General features: G+C 41.6%; 2 protein-coding genes across 15 annotated transcripts in view; one reads left to right on the forward strand and one right to left on the reverse strand.

Annotated features, from left to right (window-relative positions):
- The window catches only part of DPY19L1 (dpy-19 like 1), a 282848-nt gene that overhangs the window by 247185 nt on the left and 7749 nt on the right, over positions 1 to 27914 (forward strand). For 9 of the 14 annotated variants that reach the window (XM_021079309.1, XM_021079315.1, XM_021079319.1 and 6 more), the window contains 8 exons: positions 433 to 578; positions 1993 to 2113; positions 7089 to 7291; positions 16337 to 16446; positions 19836 to 22433; positions 23967 to 24279; positions 24526 to 24670; positions 24787 to 24862. The gene's annotated coding sequence lies outside the window, so the exon portion shown is untranslated. The remainder of the gene's footprint in view (positions 1 to 432; positions 579 to 1992; positions 2114 to 7088; positions 7292 to 16336; positions 16447 to 19835; positions 22434 to 23966; positions 24280 to 24525; positions 24671 to 24786; positions 24863 to 27914) is intronic. The other 5 variants (XM_021079314.1, XM_021079311.1, XM_021079312.1 and 2 more) reach the window with 5 other exon arrangements.
- The window catches only part of NPSR1 (neuropeptide S receptor 1), a 270293-nt gene that overhangs the window by 106029 nt on the left and 136350 nt on the right, over positions 1 to 27914 (reverse strand). The window contains 1 exon segment of the mRNA XM_021079326.1: positions 7097 to 7229. Coding sequence (XP_020934985.1) covers positions 7097 to 7229 — 133 coding nt within the window.

Raw genomic sequence — 27914 nt, forward strand, 5'->3', positions numbered from 1 at the left:
CTGAATAACCTAAAACACTGGCAAAGCAAAATATTCATCCGAAGAGGTGAGTCTGTGGAAATTTTTGTGTATTTTAAAGAGTGATTTTGTACAGTCATTGATGGAAGAATAGATATGTTAAAAAGATCATATTCAGAATGTTGATTAAAATAGAAAACTAAAAATGTTGCTATATCTAGCCCTTTTCAAAACTTGGAACCATTAATGGTGTTTGCCTTTAAATATAAACTCCCAATGCCTCCCCAAAGTATTTGAAGTAGAAAAATTTGAAATGGGTGAAACTGGTCTTTGGTGACCTTGGCCACTTTCCCAGCCCCTTGCCATCCACAACCCACAGGACCCTCCTCTAAGAGCTCTCAAAAGTTCATTCACACTGGGAGGTGACAAAGTGAAGCAAGAGAAAGTGTTTTCAGAGTATCTTCACTTTAACAGGCATCCAAGAAGTGTTTTTCCAGTGGGGCATTTCTGCTGATGCTCAGAGGCTTGGGAGGCATTGGGATGGGCAGCTGTCCACTAGTTGAGTCCTGGCATGGTGCTCACTGTGCAGCCCAGAAATCCAGCCAGCTGCGCAACTACAGGTATTTATAGCTGAATCACAGCACTTTCAAACATCCTTTGAAGTTTGTACTCAGCTCTTATATCCAATTCCACTAGTTACTCTTATGCTCTAGCTTGGCCAATTCCATTCACTTATTAAATACACTGGCATCAGGCTCTCATTTTTGCTTCATTTAACCAGGTTTCCATTATCCTGAGTATATTCATGGATTACCTACCCCACACCTAGGCCCCTTGGGGAGGGACATCCTGTAATGATTAAAAACTCAAGACTGGGGGAGTTCCCTGGTGGCCTAGTGGTTAAAGAATCCAGCATTGTCACTCCTCTGATGTGGGATCGATCCCTGACCCAGGAGCTTCTACATGCCATGAGTGTGGCTAAAAAAAAAAAACAAACTAAAACAGATAAAAACTCAAGATTGGAAGAAAGACAGGCTGGGTTTGAATCTCTGGTCTACCACTCACTGCATGACCTAGGCAAGGTCCAAATCTCTTTGAGCCTTAACTTCCACATCTATAAAAGTGGAATTATGGCAGGGCTAGGTCATAGGACTTTTGTGAGGATTAAGTGAGGTTATCTACATAAAGCCTAGCACAGAGCCTGGTACATGGTAAGCATTTAATAAAGTTTAGCTTCCAGGACTGTGGCCCTGTTTGCTAGTGGCGTTCCGTGCCACTCCACTTTAGCTCCCCAGTACAGTGGACACACCATTGAGTCACGCCATCTCTGAGAATATCTTGCTTCTCGAACACATCTTCACTCCCTTCCAGCTCTTTTGTACAAGTGCTTTCACTAAACCCACATCAAGCTTTATGGAGACCTCTCATTCCTTGACCTCCACTGACTCTGTATATTTTGGACCTGTCCTACTTTTTTCTTAGGCATGGTCTTTGTGTGTCCAGTGCTTGTATCACCCTCTTGACAAGTTCAACTTCCTGTTACTGTTCCCTTGTTACTGTGTTACGGGCCAGACTTGGCCATGGATTAATTTAAGCATCTATTTTCTGATTTCCTACACCTTGGGGCCTTTGCGGTAATCCACATAAATGGTGACGGTGGCCTGAACAAAGCCAGCAATATAGAGGATATGATCAGGGTAAAGCCTGAACATAGGAAGCCATAAGAAGCTCCCATTCATTGCTGCCCCTCATTTCTTGCTACTACCTTTCACCTAGGACCTCCATCACCCCACTGTGTCCCGCCCATTCTGAATCATCTGTAATCCAGCTTTTAACCTATTATGGGCTGAATGTTTGTGTTGCCCCAAATATACTACTTTGTGCCTTATCCCCCACTGTGACTGTATTCGAAGATAAGACCTTTATGGAAGTAATTAATGTTAATGAGACTATAGAGTAGAGCCCTGATCTGATAGGATTGGTGTTTATAAGAAGAGACACCATGGAGCTTGCTTTTTCTCTCTCCATGTGCAGGCACCAAGGAAAGACGACCTGAGGGTGCAGCAAGAAGGCAGCTGACTGCAAGCCAGGAAGAGAGCTCTCACCAGGACCCAAAGACCCTGGCATTCTGAGCTCAGCTTTCCAGCCTCCTTAGGTGGGGAAATACATTTATGTCATTTAAGCCGCCCAGTCTATGGTATTGTTATGGCAACCTGAGCAAACTAGGATGTCCCCCTTTTGATGTCGAAAGGAAAACACCTATACAATTTAGCTGTATCGATGCAAGCATATTGGCACTGCAGGAACACACCAATTACAGCATCATCATTATGTGAGAACAGCTCATCCATGCTGAGTTTAAGCCAGTAGCCCGTTTTAATATCACCCGTATAGAGTCAGCATCCTGGCAGGGTTTTTTCCTCATTTAGAGAAGCCCAATACATGGTCTTAGAATGGACAAATTTTAGTGATAAGCAGATATGAATATGTGCTGATTTTGACTTTTCTCCTTAATCCACATGGTCATCTCATCATCATGAAGACTTTAGATCATATGGGTTAGGCTTGATATCATTAGGAAAATTTCCTTTATATATTCATTTGTATTATTATTGTTCCTGAAGCATATCCTGTTTCAATATTTTAAAATTATAGTAAAGAAAACTATAGAAGGAAGTCCCAACATGCATTTTCATTACAGAGAATGAATTTTAAATGTCAAATATGTGATTTATCTAAACCATCTCGTGTTAAGCTCCCCACTTTGCCCTCACTCTCCCCAACCCCATCCGAAAAGCTTAACATTTCACTCACATGTGAAAAGTGGGATTTATATTTCAGAGGTGAGTTAGAGTTTTGAAATGGCACACGCTTTTCAAATTCCGATTTAAAAAATTTATATATTTGTAGTTGTAAACCGGTGACCCTTAGGCAAGATCTGACCTACTGGTGTGGTTTTTTTGATCAGCGCAGCATTGGACAGAAACAGGTGGGGCATTCCTGCTCTGCTTCCTCTTCTCCATCTCTGCTTGTCTCTTTCCCAGGCTCTTTTACACATTACATTACCTGCTCAACAACTGAAGGCATTTGAGATAGTTACTCTCGAATGAATCTATCTATCTATCTATCTATCTATCTATCTATCTATCTATCTATCTATCTATATACATTTGCTTTCTTTATTAGGGCCGCACCTGCAGCATATGAAAGTTCCCAGGCTAGGGGTCCAATCAGAGCTATAGTGGCCAACCTACACCATAGCAATGGCAACACGGGATCCGAGCCAAGTCTGTGACCTACACCACAGCTCAAGGCAACACCAGATCCCTGACCCACTGATAGAGGCCAGAGATTGAGCCTGCATTCTTACGGATACTAGTTAGATTCATTTCCACTGAGCCACAATGGGAACTCCTCCGCTCCATTGAGGTGATATGTTTTGTACATAAACTTTTTATTTTATTTTAATTTTTTCCATGTTTTTATTTATTTTATTTTTTTAAATTACTCAATGAATTTTATTACATTTATAGCTGTGCAGTGATCACCACAACCCAATTTTATAGCATTTCCATCCCAAACCAGCCCCCCAAACCCATTCCCCACCCTGCAACCTGTCTCCTTTGGAAACCATAAGTTTTTCAAAGTCTGAGTCAGTATCTGCTCTGCAAAGAAATCATTATGTCCTTTTTTTTAGATTCCACATGTAAGTGACAGCATATGATGTTAGTGTCTCACTATCTGACTTCACTTAGCATGGTAATTTCTAAGTCCATCCATGTTGCTAAAAATGCCATTATGTCTTTCCTTTAATGGCTGAGCAATATTCCATTGTGTATATGTACCACGTCTTCTTTATCTACTCTGTCGATGGACATTTAGGTTGTTTCCATGTCTTGGCTGTTGTACACAGTGCTGTAATGAACATTGGAGTACACATATCTTTTCAAGTCATGGTTTTCTCTGGATAGATGCCCAGGAGTGGGATTGCTAGATCAAATAGTAGTTCTATTTTTAGTTTTCTGAGGAATCTCCATAGTTTTCACAGTGGCTGCACCAGTTCAAATTCCCACCAACAGTGGTTCTCATTTCTCGACACCCTCTCCAGCATTTATTATCTGTAGACTTTTTGATGATGACCATTCTAGCTGGTGTAAGGTGGTATCTCATAGTGGTTTTGATTTGCATTTCTCTAATAATTAGTGATGTTGAACATCTTTTCATGTGTTTTTTTGGCCATCTGTATGTCTTTGGAGAATTGTTTAGATTTTTTGCCCATTTTTTAAAAAATATAATGGTTTTTATTTTTTTCCATTATAACTGGTTTACAATGTTCTGTCAATTTTCAGCATGGTGACCCAGTTACACATACATGTACACATTCTATTATTGCACATTATCATGCTCCATCATAAGTGACTAGACATAGTTCCCAGTGCTATATAGCAGGATCTCATTGGTAATCCATTCCAAAGGCAACAGTTTGCATCTATTAACCCCAAATTCCCAGTCCATCCCACTCCCCTCCTCCCCCTTGGCAACAACAAGTCTATTCTTCAAGCCCATGAGTTTCTTTTCTGTGGAAAGGTTCATTTGTGCCATATAGTAGATTCTAGATATAAGTGATATCATATGGTATTTGTCTTTCTCTTTCTGAATTACTTCACTTAGTACGGGAGGCTCTAGTTTCATCCATGTTGCTGCAAATGGCATTATTTCGTTCTTTTTTATGGCTGAGTAGTATTCCATTGTGTATGGATACCACATCTTCCTAATCCAGTCATCTGTCAATGGACATTTGGGTTGTTTCCATGTCTTGGCTATTGTGAATAGTGCTGCAATGAACATGCGAGTGCATGTGTCTTTTTCAAGGGAAGTTTTGTCTGGATATATGCCCGAGAGTGGGATTGCTGGGTCATATGGTAGTTCTATGTATAGTTTTCTAAGGTACCTCCATACTGTTTTCCATAGTGGTTGTGCCAATTTACATTCCCACCAATGATGCAGGAGGGTTTCCTTTTCTCCACACCCCCTCCAGCACTTGTTATTTGTGGACTTATTAATGATGGCCATTCTGACTGGTGTGAGGTGGTATCTCGCAGTAGTTCTGATTTGCATTTCTCTAATAATCTGTGATGTTGAGCATTTTTTCATGTGCTTGTTAGCCTTCTGTATATCTTCCTTGGAGAAATGTCTATTTAGGTCTTTTGCCCTTTTTTCAATTGGGTTGTTGGCTTTTTTGCTGTTGTATAAGTTGTTTGTATATTTTAGAGATTGAGCCCCTGTCAGTTGCATCATTTGAAGTTATTTTCTCCCATTCTGTAAGTTGTATTTTTGTTTTATTTTCTGCCCATTTTTTGATAGGGGTGTTTGTTTTTTGGTATTTGAGCTGCAGGGGGTGTTTATAAATTTTAGAGATTAATCCCTTGTCAGTCACTTCATTTGCACACATTTTCTTCCATTCTGTGGGCTGTTGTTTCATTTTGTTTAGGGTTTCCTTTGCTGTGCAGAAACTTTTAAGTTTAATTAGGTCCCATTTGTTTATTTGTGTTTTTATTGTCATTACTCTAGGAGGTGGATCTGAGAAGATATTGCCGTGGTTTATGTCAGAGAGTGTTTGTCCTGCAAACAAACTTATTATTGAAATAAACTACATAAAGTGCACAAATCAGAAGCATATAATTTGGTAAATAATGACAAAAGGAACATGCCCACATAGCTATTATCAAGGTCTGTAAATAGCATGTTCATTACTAGCGCTATTCCTCCCGAAGCAAATGCTAAGACACATGGTTCGAAGTAATTCCAAGAGGGTCACTGGCTATCAGAATCTTTGATGCATGTATCAACTGCATTAGGTTTCTTTTAGTTTGTGTTTTCTTGTTTTATTACTTTGTATTCTTTTACTTTCCTTTTAATTTTGATTTTTCCACATCATTATATTTAAGAACCATATCTTTATATTTAATCTGTATCTTTTAGAAGATTAAAGTAGGTATTTTTTAATCGACTCTGACTGTCTTGTTATTTTATTTGAAGTATTCAGTCCATTTACAATTAATGCAATTACTGATATATTTGAGGCTAAATGTAATGGCTTATTTGTCCTACATACTCTAATAATTCTAATATTTTCTCTCTTCTTTCTTAACTTCTTTTAGATTAATTACATATAATACGTGCATATTCTATATAAATGTATATGTATTTTCTTTTACATAGATTGCTAGTAATATAGTCTTTTATAATTTGACAAATTATAAAAAGAGATTTTAACCAAACTCCCCAACTTTTATAAGTCCCAAGGTATTAATTGCAGTAGTTACTTTAGAAAAGCATGTAGACCCCCAAATTATCTAGTATAGGGAAAAATGCAAGGGAATGCATTCTGAGTACTTAAACAAAAATCATGAGATAGTATCTGTTATCTGCAGTAAAAAGACTGAGAGTATAATGAGAAAGCTAATTTATAGGGAGTGTTGATATGGCTTGGACGAAGAGTAAAGGATAGAGATCTTTCTTTCACAGACCATTCTTTAACTTGAGAATATTTCCTCATTCCCTCCTTTGTGTGATGCATTTACTCCTCAACTGTACTAGCCAGTCCTCAAGTCCACATTTCAGTATCTTGATCCAGGGTATGATCCTATACTATGCCCAGCAGTGGTGTTACAGGTCACTTATACATTTCAAAAGCAATGCCCACAAACTTAGCTCTGCAAAGTCCTTGAAACTTCATGTTTATTACTGAATAGAGTTATTTCTACTTTATTTTCTTGGAGATATTCTTTAAACTCATAGTATCATCTGATATGGTAATATCACCTTCATGACCTATGGGGGCTGCTGTGTATAGGGAAAGCAGAACCCTTTAGAACTCTTTGGCAGTGCTGATGATGGTACTTTCAAGTTTGTTTTACAGGGAGTTATTTCTATAATGGAATTTTGTAAATATTTAAGTGTGTTAAATTTGCTGGAAGAAAAATTCAGATGTGAGTTTTATATCCCTATAGAAATTACTTGCAACTTTGTGGCTGCTTTTTGAACTGATAATACACCAACTCTATTGGTAAAATAATTGAAAGTGAGGGGCTATAGGAATTCTGTACTTATTCCTTTTCCACCTGCAGTTATTTACCTGTGATGGCCAGCTGAGTCACAAAGAAGGTCATTCTCGACTTCCTCTTCCTCCTCCATGTAGAGAACAGCACAACGGCATTTCCAACAATGGTGAAAACAAAGAGGACCCACAGAGTTATCAACTGCTCAGTCTGTAAGAAACAAAGTAACACAAAACCTGTGTATCAGAAAGGACCAGCATGCTGCACAGAAGGTAAGGCTCAGGTTTTGAAATGTCTTCCTCCCGGTGCCCCCTCCCCACCTGTCAAGTTCTACTCTCAAGAGAACAAAGACATAGTGGTCCTTATTTAAGCTGGCAGCAGTGCAAATTGATATAGCCTTTAAAAAGATCCATTTGGAAATGTTTGTCAAGAGACAAAAATGAATACACAGTATTCTTTGGCCAAGCAATTTTAAGCCTATGTGAAAGAATTCAAGGTGTGAAAAAGAGCACTACAATCACAAAGATGTGCATATTTATTGTAAGAAGAAAGGGGAAATTGTTTAAAGATAACAGGATAGTTAAGTAAATAAAGCACTTCAAGTCAATGAACTATTATGTAGCTATTAACAATGACAGGCACGAAGATTATGTAGCAACATAAAAAAATGCTTATAATAAAATGGTAAGTGGAAAAACATGATAAAATTGTATATTGAATATGATTACAGTGCTGCAAAATTATACATGTAGGGAAAAACCTGAAGTATACTAAAATGTTGAGAGTGGTTATTTTAGTATCGTGTGATTATGGGTTATCTTACTTTTTTTCCTTTGACAGAATTGTATAATACAGTAATATTAACATTCTAGTGAATAATGTATAATTAGTAAAAATGAAAAAAATCAGGAATGCTACTAATTTAAAATGTCAGGTTCCTCATAAAGTTTCCCACTGTTCCTTCAAATGGAACTTTCCATCTACCCCAAGCCCACAGCCCAGGATGAGAAGAGGCCTGAAGCGACGGGAAATGATGGACGCAGGGATGGGGTGGTGTGGGCTGTGGGTGAGGAAGAGGGGAGCCGGGGGGTCCAGAGGCAGGTCTGAAATGAGAAGCTGAGCGACTTCAGCCCAAAAGGTCTAGGCAGAGTCCTGGTAAGAATGCACATGCCTAAGACTGGAACACAAAGTGCTTCTCCTATTAGGAGGAGATGATAAGAAGAGCTAGAGAAGCCCCTTGTGATGGTAAATTATAGGTGTCACCTGCCGGGCTAGAGTACCCAGTCGTTTGGTCAAACCCTAGTGTAAGGTGGTTGCTGTGAAGGTATTTTATGGCTGTGATTACCATCTACAATCACTGGACTTAACACAGAGTGCCTCCATAAGATGGGTGGACTTCAGCCAGTGAATTGAAAGCCTTAAGAGCGAAAGTTGAGGTTTCCTGAAGAAGGGATGCTTTTTCAAGAGTTCCTTGAGGAACACAGAAATCATGCCTAAGTTTCCAGCATTCCAGACTCTGAAGCATCAGGGAAGCACTTTTTCTTATACTAGATTAATTTTGAATTATACAGTAACAGACAAATAACTTCTTTAAAAGCTATAACATGCAGATCCCCTTTGGCCACCTCTTTCCATCTTGATCAACTGTTTGATCCCAGAGGTAAACATCATTTCAATTATATTATATATCCTTCCAATCCTTTTAAAAGTACTTTATAAACACACACACACACACACACACACACACACACACACACACACACATCAACAGCAAATATATACCAAGCTGATATTAAATCTTAGATTTACAAATGGGTCCTGAGGCCCTGGTGGAGGTCAAGGCCTTGGAGCTGCATGATGGTGGAAGCCACAGAGGGTGGACCTTTTTGTGGTGCCAGGGGGCGGGGCTGGTGCACAACTGGAGTGGGAGTGGCAAGACCAAAGGGTGGGCAACCTCTGTACTTTGAAGGCACAGGTGAAAGAAAGATAGCTCACTTCCAGCATGCTTAGAGGGCAGAATCTTTGCTCAGTTGCCAGGCATCCTACTTTTTCTTCTCGTCCTTTCTGACCAGAAGGGGCACATTTTCTGGATGATTCATTTCTCTAGCAGTCTAGACATGGGTGACACTGAGGAAGCATCAGGAGTGGAAACTACTTATTATTAAAAAGGATTATTCTGAATGGAGTGAGGGAATGAGTTTTTGTAAGAGAATTCTCTCCTTTGAGAAAGATGGATAACTGTGCTGTCACAAGCAGATACAGCAGGGGAAGCCTCTGATGTACCAGACTGACGTTCCCCCTGCAGCAGCTCATGTGTAGGTGCTGGGACAGGAAGAAGTGATGTGTATGTGGAGGATGTACCTTTTAAAACTGGAGAGCAACCTGGGGACCAGCGTAAGAAGCGAGGGGGCTTGGAATTCTCTCTTAGCAGAAGGTCTCATGGATACCATAAGGTAATAGATGATACAGGTGATCCATGAGGCATCTCTGCCCCAACATGGACCTAATGTAGTGAGCTGTCAGGAAAGATGACTGCATCCTGGGAGTATTCATGGTTCAGAAATATCATGGAGCCCCTGGAGCAGGTGGTATGGCAGGAAGGGGCCTACAAAGTCCTTTCCAACCCTGCTGAGCATGCAAATGAGAGATTTCCCAAGATTTTTTTTTCCTATTTCTCTTAGGGAAATCTGTTTCTTAGGGAAAAGCATTCCGATGCCTTAAGTAATTTGCTTTGAATTACAAAATACTCTTATTGCATCCAGCAACCTTTCTCCACTTAGTGGTGGTGGAGGGTAATTTATTTCCAAACTTGTCTAGATCTCCATCTCTGTTGAACTCTTTCAACCTCAGATGGAGAAGGAAGGGGAAAGTTAGAATGTTTGTGATCCTTCTTTGTCAGATCAGAAGTCTGTATCTCCATGGTGTGTGGGGAGAGAGCAGTGTCTGGAAGCAGACAAAGAAGGAGGCCTGGCCTTCTGCAGTGGACGGTAGGGTGTCAGGAAGGCAGTGGATCCACCCCAGCCTCAGCCTCTGGACTGAGTACTCCTGTGGTGGGATTCCCTGTGGGCTGGGCCGCCTCTCTAAATCCCCAGGGAGACCTCTGCTTCCCAGAAGAGAGAGAGAGAGAATGAATATGGGTCTGCCTGCCCTGCCTGCAGGTGTCTTGTGTATCCTACACCTTCCAGAGAGCCCTCCAACTTCCCAGCAGGCGGGTGACACCCTCCCCTATTTTCTGCTTCTGACACAGAATCTTTCCCAACTAAAATGACACTCTGAAGGCCTTGAGGATAAGAATTAGAAACAGGAGAGTCAATCAAGTGAACCCAGGGTAATTTGGAACTAGAAGTCAATGTTTTTTCCCAGAGTCCCTCTTTCGTCACGCTCCCCTGTCCTTAACATAACGGCCTGTGATAAGAGCAGTCGGGCCACGTTTCCAGAAAGGCAATACTGAAATACGTAAACGATGTGCTTTTCACAAAGCATGTTGGGGGTTATGCTGCCGACACCAAAATCCAGATTTCTAGAAATCAAGTTTCACCAGTGGAGGTGCCCCCTGGCCTCCCAGTGGGCATGGCATGGCTGCTTTCTTCATTTTGTACTGCACCATCCTGATCCAGTCTCTTCAAAGTAGGCCCAGGGCTCAGAACCACTCTGCTAGGAGCAGAAGTGACAAACATGGCAAATCAAATTATCCTGGTTAGATGTCTCAGTGAATTGGAGGTCAGGTCTCAGGAGGGCTGGAGCAGCCAGTGCCGGCTGAGAGGAGTCTTTTCCTAGAAGCTTGCAGGAACTATGCTTGGGGCTAGTCGGCCCAGGGTGCTCTGTGAACAGGTCAGGGTCTGTTCTCCTTGGGATTAGATGATGTCTATGAGGCAGATTGAACAAATCCTGTGAAATCCAGTCCTCTCCTTCTGCTTTGGAGTTTTCTACTGGAAGACAATCTCACTGGCTTCAGGAAATTTCCAGATGGAAGAAGTTCCCTACTGTTGCTTTCTAAGATCCATGGCTATTTATTTATTAATCATTCAGTATCAATTAAAGTGTTGATGCTGCAAAGGAGACTAAAGCATGTAGACTGTATAAATTATCCCCAGCCAGGAGTTCCCGTCGTGGTGCAGTGGTTAACGAATCCGACTAGGAACCATGAGGTTGTGGGTTCGGTCCCTGCGCTTGCTCAGTGGGTTAACGATCCGGCGTTGCCGTGAGCTGTGGTGTAGGTTGCAGACGAGGCTTGGATCCCGCGTTGCTGTGGCTCTGGCGTAGGCTGGGGGCTACAGCTCCGATTCGACCTCTAGCCTGGGAACCTCCATATACCACAGGAGCAGCCCAAAGAAATAGCAAAAAGACAAAAAATAAATAAATAAATAAATTATCCCCAGCCAAACTTAAATGCTGTTTCATCATCAAGTAATACAAAGGTCATTCGGGATGGAAACAATTGCACAGTTGTAGGATCATCTTATTCACAGCATTCTTAACCCATGCATGGGCATATACCCTAACACACATCCCAGGGTAATGTGGAGATTGGGAAGATGATGACAGTGGGAATTGGGAAAACAAATTTAGAGGCATTTGAACATCACAGTAAGTAAGCAATGTGCTAGGAAAGTGAGTAGGTTTTCTTTTTTCTTCGTTTTACCCCTGCACCTGCAGCATATGGAAATTCCCCAGCCAGGAGTCAAATCAGCTGCAGCCGTGGCCTATGCCACATCTGCGACCTGTGCCACAGCCTGCAGCCAAGCCAGATCCTCAACCCACTGAGTCAGGCCAGGGATCGAACCTACATACTCACAGAGACAATGTCGGATCCTTAACCTGCTGAGCCACAATATGAACATCAGGTTTTCAAACCTTCCTGATTTGAAATCAGATTTTTTACTGCTTGCTAGATGTGTGAAGCATCAGTAAGTAATAACCTCTCTGAGCCTGTTTTCTCATTTATACAATGAATATAAAAATGAAATCTGCCTCAGGACACTTGCGATGGATAGACAGGATGATGAAAACCCTAACCCTAACCCAGCTCAGGGCCTGATGCATCGTATACACACAGTAAGAATTACTCTATCTCCTCTCCTAGTTTCATGGACTACATTTAGGTTTGAGGGGTGATTTATAAATAACTCACTACCTTTGCAGAATGATGCTTGAATTTATCCTGTTTTCAGTTCCAGTTTGTTGGAATTTCATCTGAGCCTAAAAGGCCCTCCTCCTGCACCCCGCCACCCCCAGCAGGTACATACGGTATCCCCACACCATACTTAGAACCCTTTCAGAATATAGTTGGGGATTAAATGCCCCCTAGTGGTCATGTGAGGCAAAATGTCAAGCCAGAGGCTCAATACTGGATAGAAGTAATAGACGAATTTGGAATTTTTCAATGACCAAAGACTACAGTGTTTTCAACTCAGTTATACATTTGTTGCTCATGACTACCTGGCTTTTAACCTTGAGTTCATGAGGCCATGCAGTGATTTCAGATCCCTACAGATCACAAAATTACAACCTGGGATTGAGAAGGATGAATTGCAGCATTCTCTTGATGATGCTGGGGCTGCCATGGGACTGATACCCGGCACTTGACTCCATGGGATATGCTTCCAGGCCCAAAAAGGCGAGGCATTAGCAGGAGTCACTATTCCAGACTGGCATTTTATCGTGCCCATAGAAAGTGCTTAGTAGATGTCTGATGGATGGATACATGGTTGTTACAAGGGCAGGGGTACTTAGAAGTGTCACAGAAGAGGTTAGAGGTTACTTGAAAAGAAAATTATCTCAGGAAGCACAGGATATTTAGTTGGATAACTAGTTGAAACTAGGTATGTTAGACTTGTCTGGGGAGGAAGACAGGATTTATATTGATCATAATCGTTTTCTTTTCCAGTGAAGTCCTGAAAACTGAAAACAAGACAAAACAAAAAATAAAAAAACTCGAAGGTATCTTTAACAAGCACAGAGTGAATGGGAACTAACACTTGAGCAAATCACATTAATTTAGCACCTGACTGACTTAGTTTGTAATGCAGAATAGTTACTCAATAAATGCCTGTTGGTGATTGTCATGTGCCAGTCGTCATGGCCTGACCATGAGATGACACTGTCTTTGATCTTTTAGTTAAAGAAGTAGGGCTCACAGACGCTGCTCACCTGGGACGGCAGCTCAGAGGGATGCAGCTGGAACTTGAATGTGGCTTTGCTTGGCTGGAAAGTCCATGCTCTGCTTACTGTAGTGATTTTCTGCTCGAATTTGGAGCCAGAGATGGTGATATTGCCTGATGACTTTCAATTTTCAAGTGGAAAACAGATCTCATTTTCCTTATGATCCCAGACTTGTCTGAATTTCTGGAGCTGGGTCGGTTTCATGACTGTCTCCCCCAGGACTGCGAGTAAGGTCAGTGCTCAGTATGTGTCCAGACGGATGGCCCTTGGAGGAGCATGTGGCTTCCACACAGCAGGAGTCATAAATATCACACAAGATGCAGCTGCACATCTGCCCCCCGGAGAATCACAGGGCTTTCTCCGCCCTTTACATTTTTGTGGTTCATTTTACGATTCTTGTTATTTCTGTGATGTTGAAGATGAGTATCTCAAACACAGGAAGGATCACATAGATCATACTTTCCAAGAGAGGAAATGAAGGCTCAGATAGGTTCTGATTCAGCCTCACTTCTCAGTGAGCAGGCAAAGAAGCTCTGCTGTCCTGACAGTCACTGAGACCCATGTGCCACCTGTCATTCTCAGCACCCAGTCTCTGAGGTCGGCTCCAAGCCTCCTTAATTTGCTTGGGTGGGTTGGAATATCAAAAGCAGAGACCTGGCAATGTCTAATTCCACTGAAGATGAATCACTATGTTACAGGGAGAGCACACAATTTAAAGTGAGACAGGCGGGAAAAGACTGCAAGGATTTGGATCCGCAAAGCTGCTTCATTTGACCTGAGGAATGAGACGCATTAGGAGGATCTGTAGACCCCTGAGCAGTGGCCATTTCGGAACAGTTGGAAACCTGTCATTCGGGAGTTTGTCCCAATTTTCCCCAGTGTCCTGCCCCACCTGCTCCTTTAGAAGCACTGCCAGGTGGTCAACAGCCAGTGAGGCGGTCAGCCAGGAGGCATGGGGGTTGGACCAGGAGTGTCCGGCTCAGAGTCTTCCCCACACCCCCTCCTTCTGATGATGCCCCTTTAAAAGTCTGCATTCTCACCAGCAGCCAGTAACCAAGCTTGGAGACACCCTTGCAGATCCCATGGAATTACTGTCATCCCACCTATCAGCATTCACCTTTGCTGGGAATTCTACCTTGGATGACTTCCAGGAGAGCCTTCATCTCTAATACTCAATTATGAAAAAGATATCTAACAAGATTTTTAAATTAGTTACTATCACAGAAAGCTAGAAAATTACTTAAAGCTACACACAAGTGTGGATGGATGTTCATTCCAGCCTTGTATTTTTGTAAGGCTTTTCATATCATTTTAACAGGGGTCTGGAACAGGGATGGGCATTGTACCCTCTGATTAGGGGCTGGAGGAACAAGCTGGCAGGGGGCCTTCTGCATGAAGAATGGAGCACATGAATGGGGTGGGAGGTATTGTCACAGCCTGGGTCTGTTGAGGTTGAGAGCAGAGCTGTGGACCAAGATGGTCCCAGACAGCTCTGCGTGACAGTTATTCTATGAATTCCTATGTGGTATATCAGAAGGAGAAGACATCTACCCCGAGGGGAGAGCCTTAGCATATATGTTGGTGTAGAAACGATATGCAGGAAGTGGGACCTTGACCTTGAAATCACATTGCTCTGACCTGATTATACTGGTTTGCATTGTACACAATCAGGCCCAACAAACATTGATTGAGAATCTGGCAGTAAAGTTCAACATACTTTGGGAACGTTGCCATAGTTTCCTAAAAGTCATATAGGAACCGAAGGGAGGCTGAGACAAGGAGCTTCTAGTTTGATGGTGGAGACATCTATGTAAACAAAAATTTTCATCGTGAACTACTGTGATGGAGATGTGTAGAATCCCAATAAGCGGCGTGTAGCAGAACTTGAAAAGGGGCTGATCACGGTCAGTCAAAAGGTATATCCTGGAGAAATCAGTATGTGAATTGAGCCTGAAAAATGGGTAGAAGTAGCCAAACAGGTAGGTTGCCTGGCAACAGTCTGAGTGAAGGCAGACTGTGAAAACTTTCAGGTGAGTGAGTGTAAAGAGCAGAAAAAGGCTTAGAATGAGAAATAAGACTTACGTCCTAAAAACTATGTCATAAGTGGAGAACGGTCCATCCTGGATCTTTGTCCTGAGTGAACAGAACTAGCCACCAAGAGAAAAGGTTCATCTCCATTAGGAATCTTCTCCAGTTGTCTTCATTGTCCACACCACCTTTGTCCTACCTCTCAACACCATCATCATGGGTGATGAATACAACTTTTTTAGCTCTTCCAAACTGGGGCTGAACAGGAAAAATGATTTGCTACCTAACATTTACTTCTTAGTTTAGCTTCTAGGACATATTGGATAATAATATCAGCTCTTCTACTCTGACCAGAAAGGCTTAGTTATTGTTCTGGAGTATTTTATCATTGCTGCCCTGGGTCAGAGTTTGTGTTTAATTACCACTGTCAACTTCCCACTGCCTGTTTGTCCTCATTTCTGTCAGCTTTTGGCACAGATCAGGGACTGCACTTGCAAGACTGGTTGACTCAGTTTTCTGATACTAGCGAAGCCCTGGATTAAACCAGAAACAGAAATGCCAGTTTCTCACATTCATTTTAATGTGAGACCCTTATTGTGATTCATTCTTGGATCACAAAGTGATCTCCAGATTAATCACAAATAGGGTGTTTGGGAAGCTTTGAGGCAATTAAATTCTGGGATTCCATCTGAATTCCCACAGTGCATCAGACCATAGACACTAGAAATCACTAAAGCCCACTGGGCTCCAAGTCCAGGTAGGAGTTAATATTTGTTGAACAAATGAATGAAGTCTCTGCTTGGTGTCAAGAACTGAGATTAACATTTAAACTGCTATTTGAGCTCTAGACCCTTGAAATACAGAAAACTAACATTTTGATAAATTAGGTCCAAAACTCTACAATACAGTAGAAATCAAAGTAATTACTATGTAATAAAAATACCAAGAAACTATTCTTTCTCATGACCCATATTATTTAAAAAATAAATAAATAAACTTGTGGGAATTTGTTTTGTTTCGGAGGTGCTACTAAACAGGGGATAGTGTCCCAGGAACCTTCCCCCGGGGGCTCAGCTCAACTCGGACCATGATACCTTCCTTCAATCTGTAGTTTCTGTTCCATCCAGGAGGCTCAAAACCAAGTAGCTAGAAGAAACCCGGCGCAACCAGAAATGGAAGAGCCGAAGCAGATGTGAGGCCAGGGCATGGAGCTGAACCTCCTGGTGGATGAGAACAGGTAGGGAAAAGGGCACGAGAGGGGCTCATCCTAAATTGCTACTCTTGGTGGCTTCATTTTCTGTGCATCTAAGTTGGGTGGCTGGTCAGCAGAGTTTAAAAGGCTAATGAGTTAGTGTACCCCCCATGACAGCTGGTCATCTGCCTTGGTTTACATTGTCCTCTCATTCCCTTGCCTGCCTTTCTAATCTTGCAAGCCTCCCCAGCCCAGGGTGGAACACTAGTCCCTCCACCTCTCATCAGTCACTCCATAGGTTCCATGGGAGCCTATCCCAGGTCAAGAGAGGCAGGCACCTGCCTGACTCCAAGCATCACTTCCACTCTACCTGAGCCTCTTGGATTTTGATGGAGTTGGCCACCTCACCTTGGGTCTATGCTCAGGAGCCCTGGTTACCCCAGCAGTTCCCTGGGCCAGGTTGGTCTTCTAAGCCTGCCTGTCTAATCCACTTCCTACCACTCTCAGCTTAACATGGAATTCCAAGCATACTTTATGGTTCAGTCCATTCCAATGATAATAGAAAAATTACACAATTGGAAATAGATAATCTATTTTAAAGGAAATTTACCGGTTCCATACTTAGTCCAGAAATCACTATGAAGACCTTAGTTGGGGGTTTGATTGGGAAAAACATTCTACGGGGAGTGATAGGAGGAAGATAGAGAAAAAATGACATGGGAGAATCATGGCACTGCCCCCATTCAACTCCTGAGTTCTGCTGTGGCTCGGAAGGTGTGTAACCTTCGTTATTTAAAGATCACATCCCTCTCCCGCCCACACATTTCCTTACTAGGGAGATGTTTGTAGGTTCTCAGACCCTTCTATGTCTGATCCTTGGGGGCCAGTGCATGCGTTACCTGGAACCTCCTCTTCCTGGATTTGGTCTACTTTGCTGTCACAAAGGTGTTTGCTTTCAGATACTTTTTAGAACCTCCCTTGTGATTTGTCTGCAGAGGAAATAGATCCTATCATTTGCTCTCATGGAAATAAAATGTGTAAAATGTATCTGAGACATTGCATGGTGTATTTTACATGCTTATTTTGTTGTTTCTGACAGTAAAAGTAGTATGTGCGCACTGTCAAACATTTAGTGAACTATTTAAAAGGTACAAAGACAAAAGACCCACCTTTCAGAGAGAACTCTCACATCTTGGCATATTCCCTCTCATATTTTCTGAGTATATATCTATGTATCTGGATATAAATAGTTATATATCTACAAAACTTGCAATACATTATATACAGCTTATTGTGCTTTAAAAAAACTTTAGCATCATGATTACTATAGGTGCAGAATATTTCTGAATATTCCACCCTGTGATTGTGTCACAATTTCACTCTTCTGTTGCCAAATGTACTGAATGAAACAACCTAGCATATATGACTGCGTCTAAAGTTTTCCTGTACATTTCTTTAGTATTCTTTTTTTTTTCTTTTTTTCTTTTTAAGGTGCCGCATCTGTGGCATATGGAAATTCCCAGGCTAGAGGTCCAGTCGAAGCTACAGCTGTTGGCCTACACCACAGCCGCAGCAATGCAGGATCTGAGCTGCATCTGCGACTTACACCATAGCTCTCGGCAAAGCCAGATCAGATCCTTAACCCACTGAGCAAGGCCAGGGATCGAACCTGCAACCTCATGGTTCCTAGTCGGATTCATTTCCTTTACACCATGACTTGAACTCCTCTTTAGTAGTCTTAAGGTTTAATCCTGGAGGCAGAATTGCTGAGTCAAAGTGCAAATCTACTGTTTGGGCTTCCTGTATGTTACCAAACTGCTCTCTAAAAAAGTTGGGTTTGTTTTCCTGATTTACTCTCCCACAAACAGTCTACAAGACTGTCACATGCTTTAATATTTACCAATTTGATATGTCTCATATTATGTTTCAGTGTTAAGTTTGTATTGTTCAGACCACTAGCAAGTAACATTTTGTTTGGTTTATTTATGTTTTTTGTGTTTTTTTTTTTTTTTTTTTTACTTTTTTTTGGTGTGTGTCTTTTTAGGGCTACACCTGTGGCATATGGAGGTTCCCAGGCTAGGGGCTCTAACCCAAGCTACACCTGCTGGCCTATGCCACAGCCACAGCAACCTGGATTCCTTAACCCACTGAGCAAGGCCAGGGACAGAACCTGCATCCTCATGGGTGCTAGTCAGATGCATTTCCACTGAGCCACGATAGGAACTCCTATTTTGTTCTTTTTAGACATGCCTGTAGCTTTGGGAAGCTCCCAGGCCAGGGATCAAATCTGTGCCACAGCAGTAAAGTAATCAGAGCCACAGCAGTGACATCCCTGGATCTTCAACCCACTGAGCCACCAGGGAACTCTGCAAATAACGTTCTGTACGTTCTTTTAACTCTTCATTTAGTCTAAAATTCTTCTTATTTCCTTTGGCCATTTTTTCTATTAGAAATATCTTTTTCTCTTCTAAGAACTGTCTATATATTAAGGACTTGAATCATGTTATATTTGTAATTATTATGTATTATAATAGGTAACAAATATTTATATACATATGTTGTATACTTACTTTTATTTAAAGTTCTTTTCTCAGTTTTTTGTTTCCCTTTAAATTTTTATGGTTAGAAAGTTCTTGCTCAGACCAAAATCAGTCTGATGCTCTTTTCCCTATCTATTCTATAAAAACGTAGTTACAAAATCCAACTGAAATTGATCTGAAAACTTTACATGAGGTAAGAATCATCCATCTACCCACTACCCTTACTGCCAAAATATTCATTCCTTCTCACTAATTTTTGTAGTTTCTTTGTAGTGTTAAGTTCATTTATGTACTAGGATTTTATTTTCAGGGCAAACTATTATTATTACTCTGTCAATTACTGTGCTCATTCTAAAATGTTTTGCTTAATGCAGGTTCAGATTTATTAATAAGTGAGAGAAAAATCCTTCTTCCAGGAACATTAGCATTTATGTTCAAATCTTAACTTTTCTTAGCTTTTTAAAATGAGCTTTTGGATTATTTTGTCAAATTAAAACAATCACATTGAAGATTTGATTAAATTTTTTAAACCTAAAGAAATTTGGGGAGGGGAGTTCCATGGTAACAAACCCAACTGGCATCCATGAGGACACAGGTTCGATCTCTGGCTTCACTCAGTGGGTTAAAGATCTGACGTTGCCATGAGCTGTGGTGTAGGTCGCAGATGCAGCTCAGATCCCCTGTTGCTGTGGCTGTGGCGTAGGCCGGCAGCAAAAGGAAATTTGAGGAGAATTGACATCTTCACAAAATTTAATCTTTTTGATCCCGGAGCACATGTACCTTTTCACTCATTCGAATATTTTGTACATTTCAGTACTGCTTAGCATTGTGAGCTAAGGCTATCTTAATTTTGAATAGTGCTCTCCAGTTTATAAAGTACCCTCGTATTTTCAGGATCCTCTCAACAAGCTGCCCAGGAGTTCTGACTTAGATCTTGATACTGCAAGTCTCGTCCTGACTAAAACTTAATGGCTGTGTGACCTTGGTAAGATCACTTTAGTTCTCTGGCCCTCATCTGCCCAAAGAGGTTGGTCTGTTAAGTTATTCCACAGGCTCCTGGGCAGGGCCTTTTCTGAGGTGTGTTCCAGGGGCATTTGCCTTCGTGGCAGGTATAATTAGACGTAACATTGTAATGCTATGTGGCCAAGTACATTTAGGAAATTCAGGTTAAGCATAATTAAACACTTTGCTTTACTGAAAGGCTTCTCAGAAACTTTATTAGACTGACACACCCTCTAAGTATATGCTGATACATATGATGTGCTGTTTCCCCAACTTTTTGGCGGGATAGTCCCCTTTTATCTGCTTAGCAACTCACATAACTAGGATGCTATGGAACATCCTTTGGGGAATTCTGATATGGTAAAAAAAAAAAGCTCGTGTTTGGGAACCAGATCTGGGTTCCAAATTTTGGGCTATGAACTACTGTGTGAACTTATTTTCTCTGAGCCTCATCTTCCTTCTCTGTAAGTCAAGGATAATAAAGCCTAGCTCAGAGTTGTAGGAGTTACACTAGTCTGATCACTGGAGGGGAGCAAAATTTGCCACCCCAAAACATATCTCTATGGCATGAAGATTGACACAGGCTGATTATTTTTAAGAAAGAGAAGATTCGGTAAGTCTTTTTTTTTTTTTTTAAACTCCACCTTAACTGCCTAAAGAAATGAGATAAAAGGTCTGTTCCCAGAATGGAGTCTCACACCAGAGACGTCTGCAAAGAATTGGGGAGGGTCCACTCTGTGTCCCATTGTTTCGGCATGACCCAGCAAACATTTATTTACCAAACATTTGCCTTTCCATCTCTTCATGAATCACCTTCCTCCCTTCTGAAGTCTCAAACCACTGCTCTCAACATCTTCGTTCCTCTGTAGATGAAGATGGCCTTTAAGGTGAGGGCTTGGACCGTTTTGGTGAATTACTCAGTTTTCCTGGGGCTCTCCCATGTATACGTGTTATTAAACTTTTGTTTGATTATCTCCAACCAATCTGTCTCATGTCAATCTAATTCTTAGAACAGACAGAAGAATCCAGAAGAGAAGAGGAAGATTTCTTCCTCTCTGACATCACCGATATCTCCTGCTTCTCCCCGAGGGAGGATTATTTTTCTCTATTCCATTGATATCAGATCTGACTATGAACTTAACTCTGACCAGTGAATTGTGAGCAGAAGGGAAACGTGCCATTTCTGGGCAGAAGCTGCAAGAACCAGCACAGGCTTCCCTATTCTCTTTGTCTGTCTGTCTGCCTGTCTTCTAACTCTGGTTTATGGAAGCCTGTGTTGTGACCAAGACAAATCAGTATCAAGGCTTGAAGACCTTTAATTGGAGGTCCACAGAATTACAATTTTGGAGACACAGACTGGAGTGAAACTGAGTGGTCCAGGGAAGAGAAAGAGGCAGGGGGTTTATAAAGACAAAAAGCCACAAGGTTGTTAAAGTTGCCTAACAACAATTGTGATTGACTCTGATGCAAGTCAGGAAATAACTGGTCCATAGCAATCACAGGTTGTTCTTGGATATGAGTCCAATAAGTAGACAGGCTGTCACAAATTATTTTAGGGTAGTGGTTCCATAAGTGTCTTGAGTTTCTGGCAGATGTTGCAATGCCTTCCTTAGGACAACACGTGGTCAAAAGGTCAGATTCCATCCAGGCTGACACATGCCTGAGTCACACTTTGTCCGTGGCTGCCGGGCTCCAGTGTAGAGAGCTCTCTTAGCAGCAGTGGTTCTCTTGTGATTTTCCTCCCACGGTTGAGATGGAGCTTCCATCAGCCTGAGTCCCCAAGTGACTATAATAAGCAGAGGCCCCTTATTAACCTCTGATAAACATGTGTGGCACCAAGAGAAACTAAACATTATGGTTTTAATTCTCTGACAATACCTGGCTATTTGTTACTACAGCATAACCAAGTTTAACCCGAGTTAGTGAAGAGGTAAATAAAATAATCAATGAAAAAGACTAAGTGCTTGGCAGAGTCAGCATCCAGTCGATTACTTCAAGTTTTATCTTGGGCTAGGGAAAAAAAAATCTCAAAAGGGACTAACTACATTGGAAAGGTAATCAAATTTATTCTTAAGCCAAAACCAAAACAATCTTCGGTTGGCCTGGATTGCTGTGTTGCCAGGGACGATGCTCCATGACCCTAAATGAAAGAAAGGAGACTTGCACTTGGGCGATAACACTATTCTCTTCCTTTCTAGTTAAATTAGAAGTGGTGAATAATGGTTCTTGAGCGAACACTGGTTCAACACCTATATGTGAGTGGAATTCTAAGAGCTCTGGGAAAATTGCTTGTGCGGTGCAGCGCCTGAAACACCGCAGGCCGGGGCGATTCATGGCTGCAGGCCCACAGAGCATTGAGGCGAGGAGACCTCAGGAGCTGGAAGAAGAGGAATTAAGGGGAACCTTCCTCCCTGTGCTGCTGCTTCACCGAAGTCCAGCGATCCCCTAGACCCTGTATAACCTTCACCATCTCACGCCCAGGGAGCTCAGGTGAGGAGGGTGTATATTCATGAAGCAAAGTTCTCTTAAAAATGCAGATAGCCAAAGAAGACACAGCCACCCGAGGGAAGGAATGTGTTTACTCAGAATGGCTTTTATATAAATACTTGGAATCAGTTTATCGAGGGGAAGAGTTTTGAGATGAAGGAAGGACCGTGCAAAAGAGGGAGACTTTTTTTTTTTTTTAAGCAGGGCATTCCCGGTCCAAACTAAGTGCCTGGTAAGGATGAGGAGAGGAGAGGAGGCTGGCAAGGGAGAAGTATAGTTTGGGAGAGGGTGTTCTTGTGAATCATGTCAAGGTTATGCTTGCTGCTGATTTCTCTCCAACCACCTACTTCTATCTGGAGGAGAACTAGCGCTTTCCCTCCAAGAATGGAACGAAAAAAGGGAGAGGTCTCAGAAGTTTCTGCTTTATTACCTTTAGCAGTCGGGGGAGGATAGTGTGGGTGGGTGGCGGGTCTGGGAGGATAAATCTGGGATGGAGAGGCTGTGAGGCTGGTCTTTGAGGAGAAGGGCATTAGCCATCCCTCGGCCCCTCTGTGTTGGGGGGACCCCCCACCCCCGGACATTAGTCACCCTCTTGCTTCCCTCCCCCAAGACCTCACCCCACACATATGCTTTGGCTTCTTGCCTACTTCACCATCCTGCAGGGGCATCGATACTGTCTTGCTGTCATAGCGGAGCTGCCTGGGGCCAGAAAAACTATGTGATGTGACGGGGTAGCCTGATAGAGAATTGGCTTCAGTGGCCGAAGCCCACTTCTCAGTTTTTTCTCTTTTGGTTTTGTTTTTATTAAAGTATAGTTGATTTACAATATTCTGTCAATTTCTGCCATATAGCCAGGAGACCCAATCATACCTATATATACATTCTTTGCTTGGTGGTTTTAAACTGTCAGCAAAGGATGTGATTCCTTGTGCTTTAGGGAGGAGAGTAAAAATCCTCTTATTTAGCCATCATGAACAAATAAGCTGATATTTTCAGTAGTTTTTTGAACTAATGTTTTTAAAAGTGTCTTCAGTATTTTTTCTCCATAAAATTACCTAAGTGAAAAGCACTGTCATTATCTGGAATGTAAAGAATCATTCTAAAAAATTTAAGGCGCTTTGCTCTGGGAAGAGGGGGAAACTTTCTCTTTCTTTGTTACTCGGAAACATACAATCCAGTCTGAATCAATGTTTATAAAACTCTATTCAATCCCTTTGTAATCTAGATAATAGCAGCATGAGAAATATGAGCTGAGCCAGCCCCTGCACCACCCAAATATAGAATAAATGAAATTCTCTTTGACGCTCTGTGGTCTGCTTTCAAGGGCTTGCCTTCAGTATTTGGAACATGTAGTTTTGTGCTTGATATCTGTATCACCTGGGAAAGTGTTCAGTTCCAAAATAAGTCAGCCCACTGAGCAGTGGTTTGACCAAAGAGATTATTATTTTTTTTTTTTCGTATAATAAGGATCTGAAGATAGGTGGCTGTTGTCCTTAACTCATCAAAACTGTGTTGGCTTTTCTTTTGTGGTCACAGGATGGCTGCTGCAGCTCCATTCAAGAAAGCCGTGCGTCTGAATTCAAGGGAGAAAGAAGGGAGGACATAAAATGCCAGCCATGTCTCTCTCCTTCTATCAGAAGAAGAGAAACCTTTATCAGAAGCCTCACAGACTTCCAGTTGACTTTCTCAAACTGTGCTACTTTTTACTCCCCGGAGACTAGGATAATGAGTATTCAGCTGGGAAAGTCAGAAGGGGGTTGAGACTTGGAATCAAGCAGACAGCACTGTTACCTGCAGGAGCCCTTTCAGGACCTGTTCCTGAACGTGGTTTCCTCTTTTCCAGGCTCAGGTAGTACCTCCTCTCACCCATACTGTTAATGTTTTCTAAAATTTGGTCTCATCATCAATATTCCTCATTACCACTAACTATGGTATAGTAAGGATTCATACTAAATGGCTAATGGTTGATGTCTACTTGTAAAGTAAAATAAAGATGACCCTTGGAAAACATTCATAGAGCTGTAGCAGGAATTCTTTGTCAGTGTTCATGCCTAACCCAAGGCTAAAGCCATGATAAGGTTCATTCCCTCTTTAGGACTCTCGGAGGGTCTCATCAAGGTCGGGCATGGCTGCTGGCACTGGAGACACAGGGGTGAAACAAGAATCAGCTCCTATCCTCAGGGAGCAGAGTTTGTGGATACCATGAGATAGATAACACATGCGCAGACATGCAATGGCAAGTAAGTCGAAGACTCTTGAGGAGGTGACATCTGAACAAAGACCTATATCAAGTGTTTTTGGAGGTTCATCCTTCTTGAATTCTGTACTAATCTTCTAAATCTCCATCTCATTCCAGGTCCTCCTGGGGTTCTACCATTACCCCCACTGTGCTGCCGCTTATGACTTTGAAATGAAACATGCTTTGTTGAAAGGTAAGGCTCTATATAATTATTTTTTTAATTAAGCTTTACTTTATACAGAGGGAAATTCACCTTCAGATGTTTAGTTTTGTGAGTTTTGATAAATGCAACCATCATTACAATCAAGAGACAGAATAGTTCTATCCTCCAAAGAGATTCCCCCTGCGCCCCTTTGTAGATACCCTCTTGCCTATCCCTAGCCCATGGCAAGCATGGATTTTTTTTTTTTTTTTTTTTTTTGTCTTGAGGGTTTTGTTTTCTCAACAGCATCATGTAAAGGAAATCACTACATGGTGCAGCCTTCTGAGTCTGGCTTCTGAAACTCATCCATGTTGTTTTGTGTATCTGTAAACTTATTCCTTTTGATTCCTAAGTAATATTCTATTGTATGGAGGTATTACAGTTTATTCATTCTCTAGCTGTTGGACATTAAAGTTGTTTTCAGTTTTTGACAATTTCAAATGAAGCCAGTAGAGAAATGTCATAGAGGCTCTGATATAGACATGTTTGATTTTCTGTGGGCAGATACCCAGGAGAAGGGTTTTTGGATAGTTTAATAAATGTATGAAGAAGAAAATGCCAAAAAAGTTTTCCACAATGTCTTTACCATTTTTTTTTGCCGTCAATAATGTATGATGGTTCTAGTTGCCTCATATCCTTGCCAGTGCTTGATATCATAACTGTATTTTTATTTTAGCCATTCTTATAAGTGTGTGTGTGTGTGTGTGTGTGTGTGTGTGGTGGTATTTTTGTTGTGGTTTTATTTTGCACTTCACCAGTGACCAAGGATATAAAGCATTTTTTCACTTGGTGCAATGTCTGTTTGAAACTTTTGCTATTTTTTTTTTTCTTTTTAGGGCCACACCTGCAGCATATGGAAGTTCCCAGGCTAGGGGTCCAGTCGGAGCTGTAGCTGTCAGCCTACCCCACAGCCGCAAGAATACCAGATTCAAGCTGAATCTGTGACCTCTGCTGCAGCTTGAGGCAGCGCCGGATCCTTAACCCTCTAAGTGAGGCCAGGTATCAATCATGCATCCTCATAGATACTAGTCGGGTTCTTAACCCACTGAGCCACAATGGGAACTCCTGGCTTTTTTTAAACTAGGGTTTTGGTTTTTTTTTTTCCTTCTTATTGAGCTTTAAGTATTCTTTATATGATCTGGGTAAAAATTATTTATTAGATATGTGATTTGTAGGTATTTTCTTCTAGTGTGTGATTAGCCTTTTTATTCTCTTAATAGCATCTTTTAAATTACAGAAATTCTTCATTTTAATGAAGTCCAATTTATCTAATTTTTCCTTTATGGATTGTGCCTTTAGTGCTGTACATAAGAAGTCTCTGCCCAATTCACAGTCACATGAATTAGATGTTTTATTTTAGGTTTTATACTTAGATATATGATCTACTGGGGGTTAATTTTTATGGGATTTAAGATTTAGGTAGGGTTTCACTGTTTTTTTTCTTTTTAGGGCCTCACCAGTTCCCAGGCGAGGGGGTCAAATCAGAGCAACAACTGCCAGCCTACACCACAGCCACAGCAATGCCAGATCCAAGCCTCATCGGCAGCCTACATCACAGCTCATGGCAATACCAGATCCCCAACCCACTGAGCTAGGCCTGGGATTGAATCCACATCCTCATGGATACTAGTCAGGTTCATTACCACTGAGCCACAATGGGAATTTCAGGGGCTCACTTTTTATATATGGCTATACACTTGTCCCAGCAACCTTTTTTCTTTTCTCCTTTGAACTGCCTTTTTATCTTTGTCAGAAATGAACTGATGGTATATGAATGGGTCTATTTCTGGACTCCGTTCTCAGCACCACACTGTAACTAGCGAGTGTGAGTTCCCCAACTTTATTCCTTTTCAGAATTATTGTGGCCTTTCAATTTCCTTTGCCTTTCCATAGACATTTTAGAATCAGCTTATCTATTCTCGCCCCCATATCATCGTCCTTCCCTGCCTCTGCCAATCTTTTGATTCCCCAGACTCTGCCTAGGATCCAACAGGCGGTCCCGTTGCTTCCTGCCGTCAGCCTTCAGGCAGTCCTTGTCTGGCTGAGCAAGGACACCTCTCCCAGGTTGTCCTAACAGACTCTCTTTCCCCAGTGGCCCCTCTCTACCTCCCATTCAGCACTCTGCAGACTGATTCATCTCTCTCAAGTCACAGTTTTCACTGTTAACATTTTTGCTAATAAAACTTCAAAGATTTCTTCTTGCCCATAAGGAAAAAAAATCCATATTGTTTAGTTTAATGGTCCACTTGGGTCTTTTTATCTCTTGAACTCTTTCATCTAAACCCAAAGCTTCTGCTTACTTATCTTCAGTGATCGACCTGATTTTCAATGCAGAGGCCTTCTTTTTATACACCTCCCTCTGCCGCTTCCCCTGCCCCCTGGTCCTATCTTTTCTTCCCTATTTAAGTGACTGCATTCTCTTTCCTTATATCATCAATGTTGACTGAGTCTCTCCCCATGAGACAGAATTATCTGAGAACAAGGTATCTATTTTGTTCATCTTTAAAACCCCAGTGCCTAAGGGTAATACTCAGTTAAGCGCATCTATCATTCTGTGAACTTGGTAAAGGGATACATAATATATGGAGGGGGGGATAATATAGTTTAAAAGACTGTATTCTGGGAGTTCCCAGTGTGACTCCGCGGCAACAAATCCAACTAGTATCCATGAGGATGAGGGTTCAATCCCTGGCCTCGCTTAGTGGGTTGGGGATCCGGCGTTGCCTTGAGCTGTAGTGTAGGTCGCAGATGTGGCTCAGATCCTGCGTGGCTGTGACTGTGGCATAGGCCGGTGTCTACAGCTCCTATTGGACCCTTAGCCTGGGAACCTCCATATGCCACAGGTGCATCCCAAAAAAGAAAAAAAAAAAAAAGATTGTGTCTGCATATTATACTTTGACTTATTTTTAGATATGATATTTATTTTAAAATTTAAATTGAATGGAGGGAGAAATATTTGTTTCTCTGCTCTGTAGGTGTTAACATTTTAAAAAGCCAAAAAAAAAAAAAAGAATTTAAAAGGTTGGACTCATCTTAGTAATAT

Source organism: Sus scrofa, chromosome 18 (genome assembly GCF_000003025.6).
Source record: "Sus scrofa isolate TJ Tabasco breed Duroc chromosome 18, Sscrofa11.1, whole genome shotgun sequence".
Classification (NCBI taxonomy): domain Eukaryota; kingdom Metazoa; phylum Chordata; class Mammalia; order Artiodactyla; family Suidae; genus Sus; species Sus scrofa.